This window comes from Oryza brachyantha, chromosome 6, assembly GCF_000231095.2.
Source record: "Oryza brachyantha chromosome 6, ObraRS2, whole genome shotgun sequence".
In the NCBI taxonomy this organism is placed as follows: Eukaryota; Viridiplantae; Streptophyta; class Magnoliopsida; order Poales; family Poaceae; genus Oryza; species Oryza brachyantha.
Window position 1 is genome coordinate 8,801,875 of NC_023168.2, and position 24,788 is coordinate 8,826,662.

The 24,788-nt window shown below is 42.6% G+C and overlaps 2 protein-coding genes and 1 long non-coding RNA gene across 10 annotated transcripts in view; all 3 read right to left on the minus strand.

Annotated features, from left to right (window-relative positions):
• The window catches only part of LOC102710709 (zinc finger CCHC domain-containing protein 8 homolog), a 29,783-nt gene extending 28,639 nt beyond the window's left edge, over positions 1-1,144 (minus strand). For 2 of the 3 annotated variants that reach the window (XM_040524902.1, XM_040524899.1), the window contains exon 1: positions 1,108-1,144. The gene's annotated coding sequence lies outside the window, so the exon portion shown is untranslated. Of the gene's footprint in view, positions 1-411; positions 463-1,107 lie in introns of those variants that run through there. The other variant, XM_040524900.1, reaches the window with a different exon arrangement.
• Positions 1,145-11,932: 10,788 nt separating this feature from the next.
• LOC102703501 lies at positions 11,933-16,587 on the minus strand. Of its 3 annotated transcripts, XR_005812054.1 has the most exons (5): positions 16,133-16,587; positions 14,998-15,100; positions 14,812-14,903; positions 13,593-14,149; positions 11,933-12,908 (listed from the first exon to the last, which is right to left on the minus strand). It is a non-coding gene; the product is annotated as an uncharacterized LOC102703501 (long non-coding RNA). The 3 variants fall into 3 exon arrangements; XR_005812053.1 differs by having other exon boundaries at positions 14,998-16,587; XR_005812055.1 differs by having other exon boundaries at positions 13,593-13,677; positions 14,998-16,572.
• A 3,797-nt stretch (positions 16,588-20,384) lies between these two features.
• On the minus strand, positions 20,385-24,404 carry LOC102702667. Of its 4 annotated transcripts, XM_006656045.3 has the most exons (7): positions 24,268-24,404; positions 21,927-22,764; positions 21,744-21,845; positions 21,358-21,417; positions 21,216-21,299; positions 20,789-20,836; positions 20,385-20,691 (listed from the first exon to the last, which is right to left on the minus strand). In XM_006656045.3, exons 2-7 carry the CDS (start codon positions 22,672-22,674, stop codon positions 20,651-20,653), a joined length of 1,083 nt encoding a protein of 360 aa, XP_006656108.1. In that variant the 5' UTR covers positions 22,675-22,764; positions 24,268-24,404; the 3' UTR covers positions 20,385-20,650. The 4 variants fall into 4 exon arrangements, with proteins under 4 accessions (XP_006656108.1, XP_006656107.1, XP_006656106.1 ...); XM_006656044.3 differs by having other exon boundaries at positions 21,216-21,290; positions 21,744-22,764; XM_006656043.3 differs by having other exon boundaries at positions 21,744-22,764.
• Between the last annotated feature and the right edge of the window lie 384 nt (positions 24,405-24,788).

Here is a 24,788-nt window from a genome sequence, read left to right on the forward strand (position 1 = left end):
TACTCATATAAGGTCAAAACACAATACATCTCTGTTTGCTACAGCTACCACACCATAATATGCAGCCCCAACTCCCTCCAGTTTCAAGGTTGGCACTGCTCCACATTGAAGTTGGAGCTGGCTGGGGAGATTTGACAAAAAGTTGGCTCCAACCATGGTTTTCTGAGGATTGAAGAGTGAAATAAAAATTTAAAATAGCATGATGGATATTGGTACTGTTACTAATTATTCAAGTAAAAATTAAATCCTACAGGGTAATATCTTGTGTTTTTTCTCCTTGTAATTTTTTTAAGTCCGGAAAATTTCACAAATAAGATGTGTACAGTTTGACTTATTTTGTGCCAACCTTTTATCTCCATGTGTGTAACATAAGATTCTTGCTAATGTTTTTTTTTTCCAAAATATACATACCATGGCACAAACCATCCAAGATTGATGAGGCCTGAGTAAGCTGAAACTCCATGTAACAAAGATTTATGGTCACAAGTGTTGTCCCATCTCGCATATGCAAGCAATTACACATTAATTCAATAGCAATAGCGGGAAAATAAACATTGATTAATGGCAACATCACCCAAAATTGGTACATTGACCTAGTACATGCATACATGAACCAGAATTATATGCCCGGATTTGCATATAAATATCAAATATGGCCAAATAGAGCGTATTGGCATGTGTTCAAATCATACTGGGCCCGAAATTGCAAAACAAGTTAGCCAATCTTCAATGCTCAAATTTGTTTAGATATGGGTGAGCCAAGATCATGTTAATAGCGCAGAAACCCTTGCTGAGCTCATATCGCAACAGTATACAAAAGTATGGTAAAAATCAAGCAAACCGTCAGCCAGAGCAACAAAGAACACTAAGGAAGGGGGTATCACTATCAGCAGCGGATCTAACCGTGGGGGCATCGGGTTTCAAACTTAAAAGCTTTTTTGGGGAACAAAAATACTGGTATTGGTATTAAGATCAACGCAAATTAAGAGAGGAAGTTCCACATCTGGAGGAGAACCCTATCTAGGGTTCACGGCGCAAATTCCAGAAGAGCCGCAAAAGAAAGGCGCGTGGATAGAGAGAGATGAGAAAGAGGATGTGGAGGCTCACCGGCGAGGACAGGACGACGGCAGGCGGCGCGAGGCGGCGCGAGGCGAGGCGAGGCGAGGAGGAGGAGACGAGCCGGGAAGCGAGACCGAGGAGAGCAACGCCGACGCCGAGGGGGAGGAGACAACGGGAGCGAGAGGCAGCAAGCTCAGGTAAGCAAGCGAGGGGGAAGGGGGTGTTGGCTCCCTTGGCTCGCTCACGTGCGAAGTGGGCCCGGCCTATGCGTGGTTTGGCCTATTTATTTATTTTGAGAAAATTTTATGTATGTCACTAAAATTATATTTATTTTTTTCTTTTTTACGTGTCACTATGGTTAATTTTTTCATCCAACAACTTATTTTGCTTACGCTCCTTTTATGCCACTACATACCAAATGATCCGAAATATAAAATTGAAAATTGATATTTTCAAATAAAATTTGAAATTAAGATAGAAAAATTGAAAATTGATATTCAAACGTTTAATACTTCAAATGTGTGACCGTATGTCACACTCAGAGTTTTACCCCAGCTAAAACTCAATAAAATAACGCATTAAAAATAATTTATTTAATTAAAGTTCAAGAGAAAACCCAGTGTAAATTTAATTTAACTAATTGGAAGCTTTTTTGATATTCGAAAATGTCCCGAAAGCATTTTAAATGATTAACAGGACTTAAATTTAAATTTCAAGGAATAAAATTTGCTCAAATAAACATAATAAAAATCGGCAAAGTTGGAGGCAATTTTCTTTTTCTTCTCCTTCCTTTTTCTTTTCTTTTTCCCTCCTTTCTTTCTTTTTCTTCCTTTTTCATTTTATCTTTTGGCTGATTTCCCCTCTGCCTCTCCCGTACGATCTCCTCCTCTCCCCCATGTGCATGCGTCCCTCCCTCTCCAAGCCGTGCAGCACCAACTCCCTCCCCACGGCCAAACAACCAGCCCCGTCTCTATCTCCAACTAAAAAATCAATTCCAATAAATTAGGACTCTAATTTTTATCCCTTTCAAATATTATCTATTTCAGAGATGGATAACAAGATTTATCTCTAGCTCTCCCCTATAAATACCCCCTACACCCTTGCCTCTTTTCCCCGTCTCCCTCTCCCGTGCACCTCCTGTCCAGCAGCAGTGCAGCCGTCCGCCGGTTTCCTTCCCTCGATCTTCAGGTTCGCATATATTTTATTCTCGCGAATCAATCTAAATTCATCTGCTGTTTAATTGTTTAGGTTTTCTAGCCGAACAGCGAGTAACAGCAGCAATTCGTCGCTAATCTCTCCACCAAATCCCAGGTTCGTATATGTTTTACTCATGCGAATCAATCTATCTTTGATCTACCTTGTAATTGCTTAGAATTTCTAATCTAATTAGCTAGCTTGAGATTGATCTACAGTATGAAATTCAATTTCGTACATAGATTGGTCCTACGTTAAAGTTGTTTAGTTTCCGGTTTAGCGAGTCGTTAAATCTTAATTTAATGGGTCGTTAAATCCCACCGTGGTTCCGCTAACAGCGCACATGTTCACGTTTTGGGTCTGATTCGTCGTACGAATATATGATTCGTGCACGTTTCGATTCTGCCGTGCGTATGCGCGTTCTGTTCGCAATTTCCCGAGCCGCGGCCCAACCCGCGCTCGAAGTCCCCATCGCCTCTCTCGGCCCACTCCTCCTTTTCCCTCTCCTCTCGGCCAGCAGGCCACCGACCCAGCCAGCCGGCCCGCTCCCTCCCCGCCGGCCTGCCTCCTTCCCTCCCCCCGTTTTCTCTCTCCCTCCCGCGCTGGGCCGGCCCAACCGACGCCCAATCGGCCTCCTCTCTCACCCTGGAGTCCATCCTGCCTCCCTCCTCCCTCCTCGGGACACCGACAGGTGGGCCCCACCTGTCGGGGTCATCCCCAAGCTTCAGCCGGCGCCCGCGCCTAGCTACGCACCGGCATCCGCGGACGCCGCCACTCTCCTCTGTTGCGCAGTGCTGCCGCTGCCTTGTTGCATGCGCACGCACCCGCCTCACTGTCACGACCGTGCGCCGTTGTGTCCTAGGAGCTCTCCCGCTTACCTCTCGCCGTGCAATGCCGTCGGGCACCGCCCGTGCCATTGCGCCGCACTTGCGCCGTTGTCGCGCCTCGCCTCCCACGCTCGTGCCGCAAAGCCACGCCTGTGTCACCGACGCGTCCGCCGGTCGCACCATCGCCGTGCGCCGCCGCTCCGATCGCGCCCGCCGCTTGGCCGCCAAGCTACGTCGCCGCTTCGCCAGGGCCGCCGCCTTGTGCACCGTCGCTCTGCACCGCGCGCCTGCCTCGCTGTCGTGCCAGCGTCGCTGTGCGCTTGCCGAGCTGCCTCGTCGCCTCTGTCTCCGCCGTGCCGGCGTAACCACCCCCTTTCCCACACGTCGTGCCGCCTTGCCCACTGCACCCACATGCTCACCACGCGTGCCGGCGTCCTCGCCTCCGCATCCGCCCACTGCTTGGCCTTGCGGCTGGATGCTTATTGTGCGCCCGCGCCATCGCTCTGCCAGTTTGCGCCGTGTCGGTCACCCTCCACCCGCTGCCCCGGACGTGTTCCGCCACGCTCGCGCCATCAGCCTCGATGCCGCAGCAGCCATGATCCGCTGCCACTTGCCTCCTCCCCGTCGACACCTCGCCGAGTTGCGCCGTCGCCTCGCCTCTTTGCACCCGCGGCTGATCCGCGCCAGCGCCTCTGCGTTGTGCCGCGCCGTCGCGCCCGTCGCACCGCGTCACCGACTTACCTCGCCACGCTGCCACATTACCCAGTCGAGCTGCGCCACTGCCCGTCGTGTGCCGCGTTCACCTTTGCGCTGCCGCACCACTTGCCGGCCAGAACCACCACTGCTTCCCCGTGTTGGCCCAACGGCCGTGCCGCTTCTCCCGCCGCATGCAACCGCCCACGCCGATTTTCCTAGCCCTGCCGCCAACAACCTCCCCGCCCTACGCGCCCGTCGCCACCTCTCCGTTCCCTTGTAAAAATCCTCTCCTCAGCCTCCGCTGCTCCCCTTTGCCCGCTCAAGCCGTTGCCACCCGATTCCGCCGCACGCCGCCACACCGAGCCGCGCAACCCCGACGCCACCTCTGCCTCCTCCACGTCGACCCGCTGCCGCCGTTCTCGTCGCCGGTGAGTCCTCTCCCCTTCCTCCTCCCTCTCTCCCTCGACGCTCGCCGTCGCATCGTGCCGAGCCACCCGACATCGTGTCATCATGCCGCCACACCTAGCCGCCGCGCCACTACCCTCTGTCGCCGCTGCCTTGCGCCGCCATCCCGCCATCGGCATCGCCTTGCCACGCCGTCGCGTGTCGTTGTCTCCTCCACTGGTAAGCTCCCCTTCCCGTCCCCTCCTCAGCCACGCGCCGCCGCCTAGGCCGCCGCCCGCGCACCGCCGTCCAGGCTGCCGCCTCTCCTTTGCTTTGCCGCTGTCGGTCCGCGCGCCGCGCACGCGCGTGTCATCAGCCTCGCCACCGTCGGGCCCACGCCTCGCTTTGCCGCATCGCCCGCGTCGTTGCGTCATCGCGCCGCTGCCGCGCGCGCACGCACGTGTAGCCGCCGCTGTTTGCCTCCGCCGCCACCTAGTATCGACGTCTCGCGCCGTCATGCCACCGCCGCCGCGGCCAAGCGTCTCCGCTCACCGCCGTGTGTTGCCCGCCGGTGCTGCTTGCCACTTGGCGCCATCGGCCGTCGGTCGCCGACCGCCACCGCTCGCCGGAGCTCGCTGGCGCCGGCGCTCGTCGTCGCCGATGCCGGCTGCCGCTCACCGTCGCCCGCTCCCCTATGTTCGCCCGGGCGACCCCCTCCCTCCTCTGCTCTCTTTCAATGACCGGTGGGGGCCCACTCGTCGGTCACCACCTCTCTTGGGACCGTGGGCCCCACCTGTCTGTCCCTGGCTTCACCGACATGTGGGCCCCGCCTGACATTCCTTCCTCTCCGTTCTCTCTCTGTCACCGCCAAGGGGGCTCGGACCGTTAGCCGCCTCTCTCTCCTCACTGACGTCATTCCTCCAATTATTGTGCAATAAATGCATTAAGGTTTTCTGTTTAATTTAAAAACACAGTTAATCTTATAAAATTCATAACTAATTCATGTAGTCCCCATTTAGGCTCATTCAAGTCTCATTAAATCCAGAAAAATATTAAGAATCTATTAAAAAATTTTCTTTCTCTGTTTCTGTAGTTTTATAGCCTGTTTTGCTTGTTTTACCTTGTTTGTCGTAGGTTTTGACCCCGTTGAAGCGCCGTTCGTTCTCAAAGTCGTCGCCGAAGTTCCTCGTGGGTCAGAGCAAGACAAGTGGCACCCTTCTTTGATCATATTGAACCTATGATTATAAAATCCCTCGCTTTTACATTCAAACATGCATTGTTTTATGCAAATTTAATTTACTTTATTTATTTATTGGGCTTTTACCTTTATTTATACCCGTTGATTCCCAAATATTATTATTGTCATCCCAGGGTTAATTTAACTAGAAATAGGCTTAGTTAATGCTTAGCCCTGCTTAGTTCAACTAGCCTACCAATTATCATTTAATTACTGCTAAACTTGATAGACCCTTAATGGTTGTGATCATTATTAATCTCCTGATGTGGATTAAATTCAACTAAAATATTGCTTATGGTGGGCTGGGAGTGCATGGTTTTGAGAGTCGCACCCATGGCAATTAAGAACCGGTTCTCAGGAAACCCTGGAAGTCTTACCCGTACTAACCACAAGCCGAAATGGGTAAGGTGGGATTTGAAGCATGGCTTCGAACTATTTGACGTACCAAGGCAAGGGTAGGCGTGATGGAGTATGGACATGGAATCGTGGTGTAACGAAAGCCTCTGCTGCTTCCGGATCTACTAAGGCACAAAAGGGGACTGCCCGACGGTGTAAAGGAGGGGGTGAAACCTGAAGTACGGTGCGATTAAATAGGGAGGGTTATATGACGGGTACTATCACAGTTTCCTTTCCGTGGTATCGTGATGATACACCGGCGCACGTTCAAGTGTAGTGGAGCTGTGTCTTATGGGTAGAGTTGTACACCTCTGTAGAGTAAAACTGTTCGAATAGCCGTGCCCGCGGTTATGGGCGAACTTACAGAATCATTGGGATTAGTAAACCTTTTATTAACTTGATGAACTTAGGACTGGTTTGACCTTGTCAACGTGGTGTAACGTTGGCAGTGGTTTGGTCTGTCGCAACGTGGTATAACGTTGGACAGAGGGTTGACCTTGTCGCTACGTGGTGTAACGTTCGACAGTGGTTTGAGCCTGTCGCAACGTGGTGTAACGTTGGACAGTGGATGCTTATTTTAAATGTTTAGTTTACTTTTATTTCAGTCTATTTTATCTACTGTTTTGCTAAATTACTGCCGCTTTGTGCAATTTAACCTTAGCCTATCCTTGTATCCTATTGCATTTATTATTCTTCCTCTCTTGGGTGTTATTTGTTGAGTACGGTGGTTTGTACTCAGCCTTGCTTAATTTTTCCTCCACCAGAGAAATTACCAGAGCAAGTGCTAGAGCCTGAGTCAGAAGTCAGAAGAAGGTTGTTTTGAAGGTTGAAATGAGGTTCAGTCCGCCGTCGAGAATGCCTGTGGTGTGGAGTCGTCATCGCCAGCTGTAGCTGAAGATTAGATGGTTTTAGGTTCTCTTTTTTCCATTGTATTTTGATAGATAATTGTTTTTATTTATTTTTAAGTCGTGGAACTGTGGCATTAATTTATCATAGTGTACTCGGGCTGATTTCTAAACCGAGATTAATGCATGCTATTGTTTAGAAATTGGTGTGAATTTTTGGGCGTGACACCGTACACGTCCAAAAATTGTTGGGAACTAGACGAGCCTAGCTCATATGTTGCGTACTTTTGATGGCGTGGCATTCCGTGGGTCTGAAATGTTTCTTTTTTTTTTCCACTTTTCTTCCTTCTCTGCGCTCTCCTCGATTTCTTGTCCATTCTCTGGTGGGCTGGGCGTCGGTCTCCGAGGTCGCCATGACGGCGCGCGAGGGGGCGTGTCTCGCGCACCTCGGCCCGAGTCTTTGCCAGGGATCAAATTTATTATTTATCAAAGTGTTTGCGAGCAAGTATAGCCAACTACTAGTTCTAATTCCAATTTATCTATAGTCAATTCAATAGCCAATTCATATAATATAACTACTAGTTCTAATTCCAATTTATCTATAGTCAATTCAATAGCCAATTCATATAATAGTTAGCTACAAAATATTAGTATATGGTTCCACATGTCATATACACACTCTGTCTTGGAGTACATGTGCACCTGACTATAAATTAATAGTCCGCCTTTTTTCTCTCTCTCCTTTTATCTTTTTAAAATATACTGATAGCTGGCTTATAGCCTGCTATTCTACCTGCTCCAAGGAGCGCCTTAATTTCTCTGAATTCTAGATGTAGCACTAAACTGAAACTAAACACTGAATTCACTGCTAGAGCACGAAGAGGCATAAAGCTTTCGAGACGATGGAAGGATGCCCAATGGCTAGCAACGCGAGCCTCCTACATTCTGTTCAAACTACGTCTCGTTTTTCTTCTCATTCCATCGTGGAACAAGCGAACGAGGCAACGATGGATTTTTGATATATATGGAGTGAACAGCTAGCATGTTATCGTGTTAGGACATGTACAACAGTTTACTATCTATTTGATCTAACATGTTAGATATAGACAAGTTTCTACAATAAGCCATCTATTTATTTAGCTGTCTACAAACTATTCAAGTTATCATATAAATGGTGATCAAGTGTACATTTATTAGGAGCGAATATTATAGGATTTTCTAACGGCTTTGTGCTTTTAGGGGTAGGCACCGTCCCCGCTGATCAGGCTTTGAAGATGCTCATAGGAGTAGGATTTACGTGCGTGCGTTCTTAGAAGAGAGTGTACGTGCGGTGTGAACGTCTGCGATGTAGTGTGTTCTCTCAAAAAAAATTATCATATAAATGATGATCAAGTGTACATTTGTTAGCTAAAGAAGATGTGTACGACGGACGATGGCCGTCTACTACTTCTTAGAACACGGACCTCCACTGTCGTCTTAGGAGACGACGGCTACCTTCTTCTGGCCTCTTTATTAAAGACTATCCACATCAGCAATCGCTTGCATGCCTGCATAAATACATCAGGTGTTTCTCGGATGTACGTGCCCCGATGAGAAATCAAAATATCAAATTAATTCAGAATGTATTGGAAGCAACAAAGCAGCAGCTGAAGAGAGAGCTATCTGCGTGAGGGACGTCACTGCGCTGTCGGCCTCATCGGGTGACCTCCTCCTCCTCGCCTCCGCCGGGCCGGGAGCCTTCTCCACAGTCGAACTCGCGAGCCCTCCAAAAAAAATCATGGGTCATCTGATCCTGGAGTCGGCGCAGGCGAAGGCGTTGGCGTCACTGCAGGCGGAGCATCCGGCACGGAGCCAACGCCAACGGCGCCGACGACGAAGAGATTGCTGGAGACATTCCTGCGGAGCTCATCGGCTAGCTGCCTGAGGTTGGCCTGGTAGGTGTTGTCCGCCGTGTAGCTGCCGTTGCTGCCACATATCTGCTACGGCTGAGCGGATGCCAGCGGCAGCGCAAGCACGAGCGTCGCATGGAGGAGCAACGGCAGGCCATGGAGTGAGCTGCCGCGCATGGCGTCGTCGGAGAAGAGAGCTACTAGCTCGAATAGAGAAGGCTCATAAAGAGAGAAAAGATGAAAAAAAATCAAGCCGCTGACACATGGGGCCCACCACACGTCACGTTAGCGAAGCCGGTCAAAAATAAGGTCAACACTGCCTGAGAACTTTCAAACAGTTTATGTAAGTTTAGGGATATATATTTTTTATTTTGAGATTAAGAGATCTCAAATAGATTCAACATTAAGTTCAGATACCTTAACTTTATTTTTATTTAGTAGAAAGTAAAAGAAAAAAAGAACGGGTTATGAGTCACCATAAAAACGAGAGAATTTGTGTATATGATATATACTATATTTATTAATTGTATTATTATTGAAATTTTATAATTTTAACACAAATTTATTATGTAGCACAACACATATGAACTGATTATTTGGTTGTGTTCTTTTAATTGATGAAAGATTATCTAATTTTTATAATTAGTATAAATGATAAAATTAACTACTATGAAATTTAAAATCATGCTAAAAGGTGAGATGATAAACCTCTATGTAGAAATATTTCACAAAAAAAAAGAAACATAGCAACCCAAAAAAACTAGCAATATACACGCGCTAACGCTACGGTGTCATTTTCATTCATATATTATTTAATTTTGTTAGTTAAACAATTTTTTTTAAAAATAGATCTAATTGCACCTTAGCTCGATTCAAGTCCATATACTACCTCCGTCCCTAAATGTTTGACGCCGTTAACTTTTTAATGCATGTTTGACCATTCGTCTTATTTTAAAAAATATATATTTACTAATTATTTTTATATTATTTTATTTATTGTTAAGTATACTTTTATGGATATATATAACTTTACATATTTTATTAAAAAAATTGAATAAGACGAATGGTCAAATATGTCTAAAAAAGTCAACAGCGTCAAATATTAAGGGACGAAGAGAGTATCAAACATACATGTGCTAACGTATGGTGATATTTAATAATAAAAATCAAAGGATTAAATAAAGTTTATATTTCAGACATTGCACAATTTTATTTGTAAATAGTCATATTCAACCAAATAAATTTCATAGTCATATGTATACCATCCACCGTGATATTAAGGCGTAATAGCATGTATATACTAAAGATATGCTAAATAGAAATATTTTTGAAGACACGCGCAACGGTTTTTAATACAATACAATTAAGATCTATCTTCTAATTCATATAAAATAAAGTATTTAGAAAAATTTGTGCAATCTCAGTGAATAACTTTCTTTTATAACAATCTAACAGGAATAAAAAAGATCTTATATACAATTAGTCATAAATCATGTGTGTATGTATATATAGCATAATTATAGGACTTATATACTGTATAAATTTGTATTTTATAGAAAGTTCTAATATATATAAAGATTTTGTCTATGCATGACATATACAAAGTTTTTAATACAACTTTATATTTTATCAAAAGTTTCTAATATATTTTATCACTGTAGGGTAGATTAGATGATACATGCACATATATATTAAATAAATAATTTAATTTAGACCTAAATAAGTTGTTTATTTATTTTATGAATGACTTCTGATATTGTATATTTGCAACAAAATTTGAAAAATACAAACGGTCAACCATGGGTACAAAATTAACGGCGCCTACAAAAATCAGACGAGTAGTATGAACACTACTATATCAAAAAATAGCTACCCTAATTATCTATGAGTCAATCTGAACACACATATTTATAATTTAAATAATATATGTACATATATATTACAAAATTTATTTTATACTTATTTATTTTTTATTTCACACCTCATACGTGTTGATATATACATATAAAAAACAACGAGTTAGTATTAAAAAAACCACCGTGTGAAAAATATCTCTCGTTATTTAATAGTGTCAACTCGAATGTACATATAAATATTAGATAATATATATATACAAATAAATGATACATTATTTAATTAATATCCGATCCACTTTTATTTAACGTTGTTGATTTAGGGGTCTAAGGTTGACCATTCGTATTGATATATATACATATAAAAAATTATGTATTTATGAATTTGATTTATTATTAGTAAATGGACTATAAGAATGGTGTATAATATTCTATGTTTGCATAAAACCTTTAAAAAAGACGAATTATTAGATTAAGATTTGACCGAGATATGACATGGTAGTATTTGTAATACTCACTCTGGCCTTTTTATGACATGTTAAATTTTAGATCTATATTTGACTGAGATTTAATACATTAAATTTGATATAGGGAGGATAGATGGAAAGTGCACGTGATCTTGGGAGCCAGTAATAGAAGAAGAGTAGATGGAACGTGTACTCTCTGATTTGGTGCAAATAATTTCAGTCATTGGATTTGTCCAATGAATAAATCAAGTTTGTGCACTATAGGATAGATGATAAATAATCCAGTAGAAAAGAATCCAGCCCTTATTTGCGTATTCTTTTTCTTCACATTCTTCATTACTTTTGATAGTAATGCTAGGTCCACCCAGTAACTATTGTACCATGATACTCGCAACTAGCTCGTATACTATCGTGTCCAGAAATTTACATCTATGAATAATAGTATGCATTCAATCTTAATTCAGGACTAGCCTGAGTACATACTATAACAATTCAGATCCACCATCTTAATTAAAAAAAGTAAAATAAACAGTCTTAAAAACGAAACGAGGATGATATATAATGCAGCTTTTCAAAAAAGTGACGGCATGCCCCACGAGCAACACTTAAGCATAGCAACTCCCCTGATCTTCATGCGACTCCTCATTAGGCGCAACTTTGACTTCTAAGGAAAGGAAGCAAGGTTGAGTACAACTACGCAGCTTCGGTGAATTATTAAATTTTGACTGTACATCCAGTTAATTAAATTTGACCCGACGGAATAAGAAAACACGTATTCGTGGCATTGTGGGTAAATTAATTAAACAATTTCTTTTGGTTAATTAAGTTACGACTAAATCAACACAATTTCATGTTACTAGTAATGTGCCCGTGCTAACGCTACGGTATCGACTATATTAATCGTTAAATTTATTATCAAATAAAATACAATCAAGCTTAAAACCGATCCAAGTTATATATTAAATATTATAATGTAAAGTACAAATAGTATGATATATATATATATATATATATATATATATAGATATATATATCATGTTATCATCAAATAAAATATTTTTATATTGTAAACAAAATACATCCACATAGAAAAATAATATAATGTTATAGCATTAAAATATCATGTTACATATACTACAAGCTACATAAAAAAGATTAAAACATAAGCATATACTACAAGCTACATTGCTCAAACCAAAAACCTTGACTGCGTCTCTCAGAAATACCCATTGGAAGAACTGCACCAGACCAGAGCAATCAGTTATGAGCCTTCTGCGCTTCTTTCCAGTATAAATTTTAGCAGACACCTCTTCCTCTTCAGATGACTTGACTTCTTTCTCCTTTTGCTTTCTATATTGGTTGAAAGACCGTTTGTCTTGGATCTATCAGCAGATTTGGCAGTGCTTGCACCTTTTTGATTTGATTCACTGGATTTAGCTTCTTCCTTTGAATCCTTGTGTTTGCTGCCAGTATCATCTCCGGTTTTGAATTCAAATTTGGAAGACAAATTCATCGCAGTTTTCAAGGTTATCACGTGATAATCACGCTACCACAGGGGATCAGCTTCAATGGGTGAAACGGTTTAGTGAACCCTGACTTAATAAATAAAAAGGGCGTGTACATGACAATATCTAAAAATACATTGCGAATGCCAAAAAAATACACTAAGGTCAGCAAACCTAATTATACATTCAAAAATGAAACGTGTTAGTAATTTGACTGACCGTGTCCTTTCCAGGAGCATCAGCACTGTCGGCGACTCCAGCATCTAAAACATCTTCGAACACCAAAATTTATAAATGCTTGAGGAAGTTGTCGTCATACTATTTATTTATTGGAATACTATATGTGAATCTCAAGTTGCACATCAAGAATAGGGAAACAAAACTGTAGGTTGAATTTTCAAAACACCTTCATTCCTTCTTCAACATCAACAGTAGTCTCGAAAGATGAAGACTCAATTGAAAGGACACCGTCAGGACCAACTTTGTCAATAGCATCAGCAATCATAGATCCAATAAGTTCATCATTGCCACTTGCCAGCAGAGATAGAGGCAACGGCTGTAACACAAAACAAGATCAAAATTAGAAACCTATTATCTTCTGAATTTTCATTTGTTTCAAATATGACCAGCCTTGTTATCTCAACACTAAGTTTCTTTCCTCATTCCAACAAATTATTTTAACAAATTCCTGAGACTTGAGTGAAAGCTGTGATAAAATGGAGCAACTGCGGATACAGCAAATCAAAATGAAAATTACAAGGTGTTGGTGTCAGCTTAAACATCTAGAAAACCAGTCAAAAGGGTTTTTGGCACATGCATGTCTAGGCTGAAGAACGATTAAATGCATTATACAGTCATGCATATTAAGCATGAAATATAAAGAGCTCTAACACATGAATTTTAAACGATATGGAATTTGTAGGCAAAAATAGTTTTTATAAACAAAATATTCACCTAAGAAACCTTATTCTACTCCCAATTTTAGCTCAAAGAATTTTTGGATCTAGAGATACCACGAGTAAAGAATTCTTGGAGCTCAACTAAACAAACTCATAAATGGAAGAAAAGTATAAATCTAGAAATGTAAGGTCTGCAAAATGCAATCAGAACAAAAAAAAAAAGGAATGAAAGACCGGAAATACTGAATTGCAACTGAAGGAATACACCTTAACTGAAATAAGGTTTTATCCTGGAAAAACTCTGAATATTTAAAAAAACATAGACGCTTAAGAAAACATACAAGCTTGTACGTGGAAGGCTTCCAGCCTTGACTTCAATAATGCAGCTGTGTCATCTTTCCCTTGAATTAATGGTTCTCCAGTCACCTTGGTGATAAGACAAAGCAATCATGGAGAAGCAGTGCACAGAATATTACCAATTATACAAATTATACCAAACAAATTTACATGATATCAGCACAGATATTTTCGATATGAACCCTTTGCTAAAGAAAAAAATATGCTTGGAAGCAATGGAAACAATATACAATCTCCTGCTACAAAAACATGTCAATAGATCTACTTACGGACACTTAAGCAGGCAGAATTGCCCGTAAAGGAAGCAAAAGTGTGTCATGCAAATACTGCCTAGCATATCTTGACAAAAAAGAAGTGCATCTAACTTTCATACAGAAACAAAATTAACAAGAACAAAATATCTATAATCAAACTTAATAAAAAGTGGCAAGAAGATATCCAATGAAACTTTTTAATTTTGAAACAAGCAGAGTACTACAACAATAAAAAGGGAAATTATGGTAAAGGCGCATGGTGCAATCAATCAATATATGAACCAAATCTAGTAGAAGTAATGAAAATGATACGAATCGTCGGGGGCGGCGGTGGAGGTGGGGGCGCGGGCGGCGCCGTCACGGTGGAGGGGTGAGGGCAGTCAGGAGCGGAGGTGGTGGCGCGCTGGAGGGCAGCGGAGGCGAGGGCGCGTCGTCATGGGCAGCGGCGGCGGAGGCGGGAACGCATCGTTGGGGGTGGTGTGGGCGGAGGCAGCGCAGTGGAGGGCGGCGGTGGAGGTGGGAGCGCGACATAAAAAAAATTGGACACCACAATAAAAAAATATAGGTACAAATTTAGTTAAATTATGATAGAATATAGAAATAATGTATTACAACATCGGTAATCGGCTAATTTAAAAGTTTTAAATATTTAAATACTACTACCTCCGTCCCTAAATATTTGATGCCATTGACTTTTTTATGCATGTTTGACCATTCGTCTTATTCAAAAAAATTACATAATTATTAATTATTTTTGTATCATTTCATTTATTGTTAAGTATACTTTTATGCATATATATAGCTTTATATATTTTATAAAAAAATTTGAATAAGACGAATAGTCAAACGTGTATACAAAAGTCAACGACGTCAAACATTTAGGGACGGAGGAAGTACAACATATACAACATAGATAGTTCAAGTATAAAAGATGTTACACATGGGTTACCTTTTCAAGCTCCTCAAGTACAGCTTTCGCCACATCATTCTTTTGCTCAAAAATATCATCAAGATTCATTCTTGGAACTATGGATCGGACCACTAATTTTCAACCAAAAAAAAGTGGTTAGGCTTTTGAGTCAATAATTTGCTATGAGCAACTGTTGAATTGCCCAACAAATATTAATAATTTTACCATCAAAGACGTAGGCCTGAATTTGCTGCTAGGGATTCTGCAGCTCATAGAATGCATCATCAGCATGTTCCTTAACAACTCGATATTGGATAGTGCAGATAAGCTGAACAAAGACATAATCCAGCAAGGGAAGTTCACTTCATCAAATGTTTCACCAAGTAAAGACACAACCAAGTAATATCAGTAAGGAAAAAATTATTCCTCGAACACAAAGTTAGAAACATATTATTAATTGGGTTGCAATGGCTGACTTGCCAAAGCAGACCGCAAAGAAAAAGGGGAAAAGAAAATTCTGCAAAATATCACTGCTTAAATTACTTTGAACACCAACAACCATCCACTAACCAGTTTACAAAGTTGCAGTGATTCACTTCTTCACCCAGCGTGAGATCGTTTTGTTTTCGAAAACACACCAAAATTTGTCTTTGTATTAAGATTGAGGGTTTTGTACCAGCACACTTGCAGAAAGTATGTACATGAAGGACAAAAGAAAGGAACTGAAAAAAAACAATAGAATACCAAGGCAATATCTCGCTAATGATTGTGTGACTATGACCAAGCCGTTCTTCCTTAGATTGGCTTGTCTCATGCTAAAGCGAGCTTCCTCCACTGCAGTGCCGGCCACCTCCTTCCAGGTTTTGTGGAGGCCATTGAAGACCTTGCTGTTCCTTTTCTTCCAAATCGGCCATCCAACCAGGATGACAATGGTGTCCAATCCTCCTATATGCGCTTGGTTAATCAAATTCCTACTGTTAAACCGCCAAGCAAGGAATGATTGCACGTTCGCACCCAACAATAAATCGTTAATAGGGTCGTATGGACATTTGTCGAAAGCGTCACCAGACACAGCGAAATATGCCCAATTAATAGTCTAATTACTTTATTCCACCGCTGTTACTTCTACCAGTAATCATTTTTCAAACAAGAAAAACTAACATAATTAGCATCCTGATAAGATGAATCTAGCAAAGGGAAACTGATTGGACCCATGTGTTGAACCAAATACTCTCCCCACCAGGCTCAGATAGGGAATTACGAAAATTTCCACGGGCTAGCTAGTACTGCAAACAAATAATCAAGCAAGTAGAATAGGGAATTAGGAATTGAAATTGCAATATTTAACGGTCTTACTCACAGTATATATACAGACAAGTAGGCAGGCCAGGGTGCCGAGCGGAGGTTGGCAGCCAGTGACGGGCAGGGCGGCAGGCGGCCATGGCAGGTGGGGCGGAGCCGCGGGCACCGGGCGGCAGGGATCAGGACCGCGCTAGCGCGGGGATGGCGCCACTGTGCGTCTGCGCCATGATAGGCCGGGACGCCGGGCAGGGGGGCCGTGTGGCGGTCGGTGGGCGAGGCCGCCAAGGGCCGCCGGGATCCGGGGCAGGCCGCAGACGGGATGAGGCAGCGAGGGCCGACGGGTTCACGGGGCATCGCCAGACAACGACTGCCCGGCTGAAAGCGTGGCAGCGTCGGCCGTGCGAGTGGCGACGGGAAGAACGGGCGGGCATCGGTGTCATGCGTCCACACGAGGGGGGGAGGGAAGCGGCGCAGGCGGTGGAGGGGCGGCGGCGCGGTGGAGGCAGGGAGGGCGGACGGGGCAGACGGGGGGCAGAGGCGGCGCGGTGGAGGCGGGGAGGGCGGACGGGATAGACGGGGGCCGAAGGCAGCGCGGGCGGCGTGGAGGGCGGGGACGACGGCGATTGAGGGAGGCGGCGACCGCGGTGACGACGATAGAGGGAGGCGGCGGTGCGGTGGGAGGCGGCGCGGGCAGCGTGGAGGCGACGGCCACGGCGACGACGATGGAGGCGGGCGGCGCAGGCGGTGGAGGAGCGGCGGGGAGGACCCCGTGTAGAGGATGAGGCGGCGGCGACACAGAGGAGGATGCGGCGGGAGGGAGCGAAGTGGCGGCGGCTAGGGTTTGGGAGGCGGGCAGGTGGAGGAAGTGCGCACGCGAGACAGGAGGGAGGCCATTGGATCCGGCACAGATAGATTCTGTCCGTTGGATCTGTCCAATGAGTAAATGAGTAAATAAGTAAAATCTCTTGGTGAACTATAGGGTAGAATCAATTTAGGAAACGATTTATTGGCTTAGGGAAAAACTCTAGATGTTACAAATCTACCCCTAAATAGAATCTCGTTCTCGAGATTGATCCATACTAGCAAACAGGTTAGGATGCACAACCTTCAACTCATCTTCTCTCCCAACATGCTTTTTCCTCTGAATGGTGACTCTGCTGAACTTTGTAGAAACAGGTTACACTGTACCTTGTATTTCTCTCACTTGTTTTGAAAATCCGAATCGGCTTCTCCACATAGGTCAAATCCTCTTGCAATCCGATCTATTATGGGCCGACTTCTTCCGTTGGTACTCAGAAACACTTCTTCAACAACGAAACATGAAAAACATCATATACTCCAGCCAAATTGGGAGGCAAGTCCAACTAAGAGGCAACTTTTCTCTTCATCCCAAAATCGTGTATGGACCCACGAAACGAGGTGCCAATTTTCCCTTGGTTTGAAAACGGTGTACTCCATGAAACAGTGTGACTTGAAGGTACACGTAGTTTCCTTCCTCAAAACTTAGCTGTATTTGATGATTGTCTGACTAACACTTCTATCTTGACTAGGCTGTCTTCAACCGATCACGGATGATCTTGACTTTATCCCTTGCTTCCTTCAAAACATCGGTCTAGAGCACTTGTCTTTCACCTGTCTGATCCCAAAACAGAGGGGTACGACACTTACGTCCATACAAAGCTTCAAACGGTGTCATCCACAAACTGGCTTGATAAGTTGTACTGAAATTCAAACGATTGACTTTTGTCCCACATTCCTCCAAAATCGAGTGCATATGCTCTCAACATGTCTTTCAAAATTTGATTGACTCTTTCTATCTGTCCATCCATCCAGGATGATAAGTCGTACTGAAATTCAAACGAGTTCCCATCTCTTTTTGTAGTCTTTGCCAAAACTTTGAGGTGAATTGACTTCCATGATCCGAAACAATCCTCTTGGAAACGCCATGCAAACACTATTCGGCCCATATACAACTCTGCTAACTGCTAACTTCTTCCCACAATAGATAGTATGCACAGGTGTGGAGTGTGCAACCTTGGTAAGATGATCCATGGTTACCCAAATGGAATCATGTCCATTACGTCATTGGCAACTAGTATGAAGTCCATGTCAATCTCTTCCCACTTCCACTCTGGAATATTCAGTGGTTGTAGCAATCTCGCAGGTCTCTAATGCTTAGCATTCACTCACTGGTAGACATGGAACAAAGCTACAAACTCTGCTATTTCTCTTTTTATATTAACCCACCAAAACTTCTATTTTGGGTCTTGGTACATCTTGCTACTGCCCGGATGAATTGAATACTGAGTTCTGTGAGGTTCACTCAAAATTAGCTCTTTCAATTCCTTGTTATCTAGCACATAGCCTTTCTTTCATCCAGACTACACATTTCTCACCTTCGGTGAAATCTCTGGTTTTGCTCGCTCGCATATTCTTTCTCAACTCATGGATTTCTGGATCCTTTGCTTGAGCTTCACGAACTTGATCATACAAAGTTGGCTTTGCTTCCAAAGCTACTACAAAACCTGGACCAACCACTTTCAACTTTAGTTGCTCTAACTCTCAATGTAGTTCTTCACACAAGTCCTCGACCAACACTGTCATGCAATGACTCTTCCGACTAAGGGCATCTGTAACCACATTAGCCTTGCCAGGGTGATAATGTATTCCAATAACATCATAATCTTTGATTAGCTCCAACCATCTTCGTTGTTTGAGGTTCAAATCTGGCTGGGTGAAGATATACTACAAACTCTTATGATCCATGTATATCTCATAATGGTTACTGATTAAGTAATGCCACCAAATCTTCAAAGCATGCACTACTGCTGCTAACTCCAAATCATGCTTAGGATAGTTGCCTTTATGTGGATGGAGTTGACGAGAAGCATAAGCAACCACTTTGCCTTCTTGCATCAACACACATCCCAAACCTTCCCTCAATGCATCACAATACACCTAAAAATCTTTCTTTGGATCCGACTGAATCAATATTAGGGCAGAAATCTTTTGAGCTCTTGAAAACTGTGCTCACACCCTGCCAGACTTTGGGCCGAATATGCGCAAACTCGGCCTTTCGGCCGAAAACAACGAAACAACCGAACGGGTTGCCGACTTTAACTGAAAATTTAAATGATTTTTATCAAGTAATTATGAACCCGTCTCTTATAAAATTTCAACTTTATATCAAGTTAATCGAATTTGACACGATAAAATATGAAAACATGTATTCGTGACCTTTTGGGTGAATTAAATAAATAATTTCTTTGGTTAATTAACTACTAACTAAACCAACATGTTTTCTTGTAATTAAATTGAGGAAATTGATTTACTGGCTTAGGGAAAAACTCGAGATGTTACATATACCACCCATTATAGTATGTTAATAGGGAGAGATTGAATTCATGTTACTTGTTGATGGTCTGGATCGGTAGTAATATATGAGGTGACTAACGAGGTGCAAAGATCGATGGTTAGATTAGCTTTAGCATCAACACCCCTTCCCCTAGCCCAACCCATCACAGGCAATGCCTCGTACAACCCAAATAGAATGTTGCTACATGGCTATCCAAGCTAAATTTTAGCAATTTTATTAAAAATTTAAGCTTCAACAGACTTGCCAACCGAATGACCAAACCATTCGACTAGCCAAATTGTCCCTCCCACTTGCCAAATTCGGCCATCCAAAATTATCTTGCCAATTGTAGGCCCATGCATGGGCCCACACATTGTATTTCTCTACTAATCTAGAGTTTTAAACGGAGATGCCATGCATGGGCTCACACATTGTCTCTCTACTAATTTAGAGTTTTAAATAGAGATGTTGTTGGAGTGTGTAATCAATATGGAGAGGAATCTTTTTGGCTAGTTAACCAAATAGATAAATGGAGAGCTAAAGATTAAGATACTGTTGGAGATGCTCTTAGGTGATCATGCGCAAAGATGCATTAGTAGTGCACTAGTGCTAGATCCTGCTATAATTGGTACACTTTATCATCCCATGCAAGTGAGATCAGCATGCATCAGCCATAATCCTATGTATATATAAAAAAAAGATCCACATGTGCATCTTGATAATCTTGGACTATGGCATAATAGATTTCAATTGACCTAATAGTAACTTCTGCCAGATTTTGCATTACCAGATGAACATTTCAGTAATGGTAAACAAGCCGACGAAACATAATCTTCTGGTTTAGCTAATGTTTGACAATAACAGCTTGCCTCATGTTTGACCATGAGAGTTAATTATCATAAGGTATATTTATGAGATCCATTGTAAAATGCTTTTGATCTAGATATCTCATGTCTACTTTGTGCTAAGTATTGATTAATTTTTTTCTATGGATTTACATCATCATTAAATGGCTGAAGTATACTTAAACGGAAGAAACAAAAACTAGAGAAAGCTAAGTATCCTTAAAAGACAAACAAAAACGAAAGGAATGGGCCTACGCCTTTAGCATCCAGCCATTTCTTGCAAGACTTGGCAGAAACAATCTGGACTGCAAGCTTTCACCAAACAATAGGAATCATGTTGTCTTTCTCAACCTCTGGCTTCATTTGCAGTCAACCTTCATTTCATGTTCACATGATGAATATCATCTGGAATTTGGTCTTCAGTGTAATAGCAGCTTGTTAGTTCTTGCAGTAAAGTCTTTCAACAATTAGAACAAAATAATAATAAATGTTCCCTAGAGGTGCAGACAGTTACCTTCTGGATCATGTGCTGCGTTTGAAGCCTCTACCTGAGGTGCAGTTCCTGAAATCCAACAAAAGAAGGGGGGTTTATGTTAGCAACACAATCTAGCATATGTATGGCACACTACAAAGTAGTGCCAGCAAATCTCAATGGTCACACACAAAGAAAAGGGTTTATGTTAGGAACATAGATGTAGCTTATGTATAGCAGCACACAAAAAAGTACTACCAGGAAATCAATGGTTACTAGTAAATCAAAGCACGCTGTTACACGGAAATTTGTGCAGTCAAAAGATTATAGAAATTTCTAGTTCATTGACTTCTTTGGACGCATAAACAAACCTATTCATTATCATAACACTTGCGCATAGAATCAAATCCTTTAACGTTACGGTAGGTGGCAATAAAAACATTAAAAGTAGAGTGTATCATATTTTTACCTCCTGAGGCTTCTGACTTTGAGTCATCAACTCCTTTGGAAATGTCTCTCTGTGGGTCCAACTGCTCAGCTTTTTCTGTGTTTTCTAAATATTTATATGAGGGTAAATATTAAGACTGTCGAATAATGGACCTATGTATTACCTGGCAGACCCATCAGCGTTTGTTGCTTGCTATTTGTAGCATTAGGCTGCTCTTTGGGACCTAAAGATACACCTCCATTTAGTGATTGTTCTCAATAGTAAATACGTCATTGAGGGCAGAAGGGGCATATATTCTGTTGTGCAGAAGCTGAATTTGGTCTGCCCGAAAATAAAATAACTGAATGTACTTGTGTGTGTCGTGTGACACATATATCGAGCATATAACAACTAAATGTTATCCAAAGATTCCTTTACAGCATTCATTACTGGAATATTAAACAGAAACCTTTCCCCTATAATAACAACCAAAATGTGACCTTTATTTCAATCCAGAGGTAAAAAAAAATATTCAAATTAGATAAAAATACATTCCTCAAGTGAGCATACCTGATGACTCTTCAGTGTGCTTTGAAGATTCCGACACTTTGTGAATCTCATTGACAGTTTTCCCTCCAGTGACTTCCTTGCATGATGCCAATACAGGTTGACCTGATTGCATCACAGCAGATATCGGTTGTGGGTTCAGAACTTCAGTACCCTGATCAGAGGAAGCTTTTGATTCAGAATTACCAAGTGAAACTGAGATAGGGGTTGCTGCAACAGCCCCAGAACCCATGTAAGGTCTTGGAATGGAAGGGACCATATGCTTAGCAACAGATTTCTCAACAGGCTTCCTCATCTGTAGAGGCTTTGCAAATGTAACATCCTCCAAGGGGACTGGAATAGGACCAGCAGCTTGCTTGTAAATAGTAGATGGCTTCTTTTGGACTTGACTTGGTTGAAGCATAGGGAGATCTGGAGCAAGATCATCCTTCGGTGTTATTGGGCGGAGGCTATTTTCATCTGGAATCCAACCTTTGAGAACCTGATTGTCCTTCACTTTCACCGTAATCAGAGAAAACCCAGGAAATTTCTTGGACATCTTGCCAACAAAATACTTGCCAACAATATCATCTTTGACAGAGTTACCTTGCAAGAAAGCACTACTATAATTGGTGGCTTGGCTGAGAGAAGCCTTAACCAGATTAGCAGAATTTCTATTGGATCTATTAGCTGGGCCTTGCTTTGTAGGCAAGGCATGAATTGTGCCTATATTAGGGCCAACATTACCACCTGATGTATTGTTCCTCTGTATCCCATCTTGAGTGCTGTAAAGAGGCAGGGCACTCTGAATGGGCTGTACACTATGTGGTAGTTCATGCACACCATACTCATACTTTCGTGGACGACCGCGCTTACGTTTAGCACCAGAGCTTGATGTCTGCTCCATGGATAGTGGTTCATTAGGTGTAACAACTTTATTCTCTTCAGAAGTCATCTTTGGTATCAACTTTTTGTGGCCGAACCATGGAACGATGAGAATACCCCGTAAATGTGGATTCACCTTCAGTTGATGAGTTTTTTCCCCCTGAACATGCAAAGTGAGCACAATGAGCAACCTCAACAACAAATGGATGACAAAATATGACCAGTAATCACAAGAAGATTAGAAGATAATAGAGCAAATCGACAATCAGTAAGACAGAAGCCTACTTTCCATATCTGCGAAGAATGCAATTAAATAAGTCTGATAAGTATGTAACTAAAAAGAAAGCTCTCATGGAACTATTTTCAAAAGAAACATGGAACAGTTTGCTTTGCAATCAATAATGTAAATGAAGTACCCATACAGTCATTTCTAGGGGGTGAAAACCATATGTTTCCACACACACACTCAACCAACATACATATACACATAATATAACTCATAGTTTATTTAATACAATGGCATATTTACATATAGTCATTGAACATTGTACTAAAAATTCATATGAAATAATAAAATAGCAGCATGCATGGAGCCTATTGAAGTTTACATATTTCCAAAATCCTGCTTATGCCATCCATAAAAATGACAACTAGCACAGTGGTTGGTGGCATGTCTTTCTGACCAACAGGTTGGTTATTCGAATACCCTAGCCTGGATCTATTTTTGTGAATAGAAGTGGGCTGATCAGTTGGGTCATGTCTTGGTTGCTGTGGTGGCCCTCTACTTGGCATTGATCATGGGCCTCTAGGCGTTGCAGTAGTGGGCTTCCACTTGGTGCAGTATATGGTAATTACCGATTTCCCCAGAATGATAGTTTCTGAAACAATGTGGCAAACTGAGAAAACGGCTGGTAGAACAACAAAACCATTTCAACCACCTTTTCTAGACGGCTCTTACTGTTTCTGTCAGCATTAGGGGCAGATGCAGCAGGAGGGCAAGGCAATCACCCCCTACTTCTAGACCCACTGGTTCACCCGTAGTGACAGGTAACAAGGTTGCAACGCGTGCATGCAAGGCAGTTCTGGTGTGCATGTTGCCTGGTTGAGCTTAACCGCTTAGGCATTGTTGCCTCAGCTGTGTCTGTGAGGAATGAAGCCAACTTGTGTTCAGTTTAAATATTTCATCTATCATTCATTGCCTTTTCTTTTCACCTTCAATTTTCTAATTTACTATTATACAACCATGTTGTACCACTCTAGATTCATCCCTAGTTATGATAGTATTAGCACACAAATAGCTAATTAAGCCTATTTACCGGTTATTAGATGCGCTATACATTGCCGAAATAGTTTCTTAAAAAATGGCATGACTTGGTTTGTTTATATCCAATTCATGTATAATTTTGGATCAAGAATTTGGTTGTGTTTCCCCTAAATTTTAATCCTGTGTCTCGGCACTGACCGTTTCTAATTCCTACCGACAGAATCCAATCCATCGCAAACGGTACCAAAAATTTTTTTAAAAAAAACGCAGCAACATTTAGCAGATATATGAAGGGCACATGCTCCTCTAATCCACACAAATCAAATGAGATGAAAAAAAAACTCCCCGGAGGAGGGAGGAGAAGAAACTGGAGGGGAGAAAAGGAAGACGATGCCCAACCTTGCGATGGGCCGGCGCCGAGGGAGGGAGGGAGGGACAGCTGGGTGATCACGCCGGCGGGCGAGGAGGGCCGAACGCCCAGCCAGCGCGGAGCAAACCCTAGTTGTTTGGCTGTGTGGGTGGGCGGGCGGAGGGGATCGAGGAGGGAGCTGGACGGAGAGGAGAGCGATGATCCTGAGATATAGGGAGGGGGAGGAAGCGCATCGAGCGCCGTGTACATGGGCCTGGGCCGTGCGCAAAGGCATCATTGGGCTAGTGAGTGGCCGTCCGATGCTAACACATGGGCTCCCTGGTATTCTTCTCTTGTTGCTGCAGCGCCATTCACATTTCACAAGGCTCACCCAAACCAACTTAAGTTGGGTTCTTTTAAAAAAAAATTAATTTTTTCTCGGTTTTTAGTTTTTGCGCGCATGTTCTTTAATGGTTAAACGGCGTGTCTTTTAGAAAAAAAGCTTCAACATGGAAGTTTATCGTCTTACCTGTTCAGAAGAGATTGTTAAATTAGTAGTAATTAACTTCAT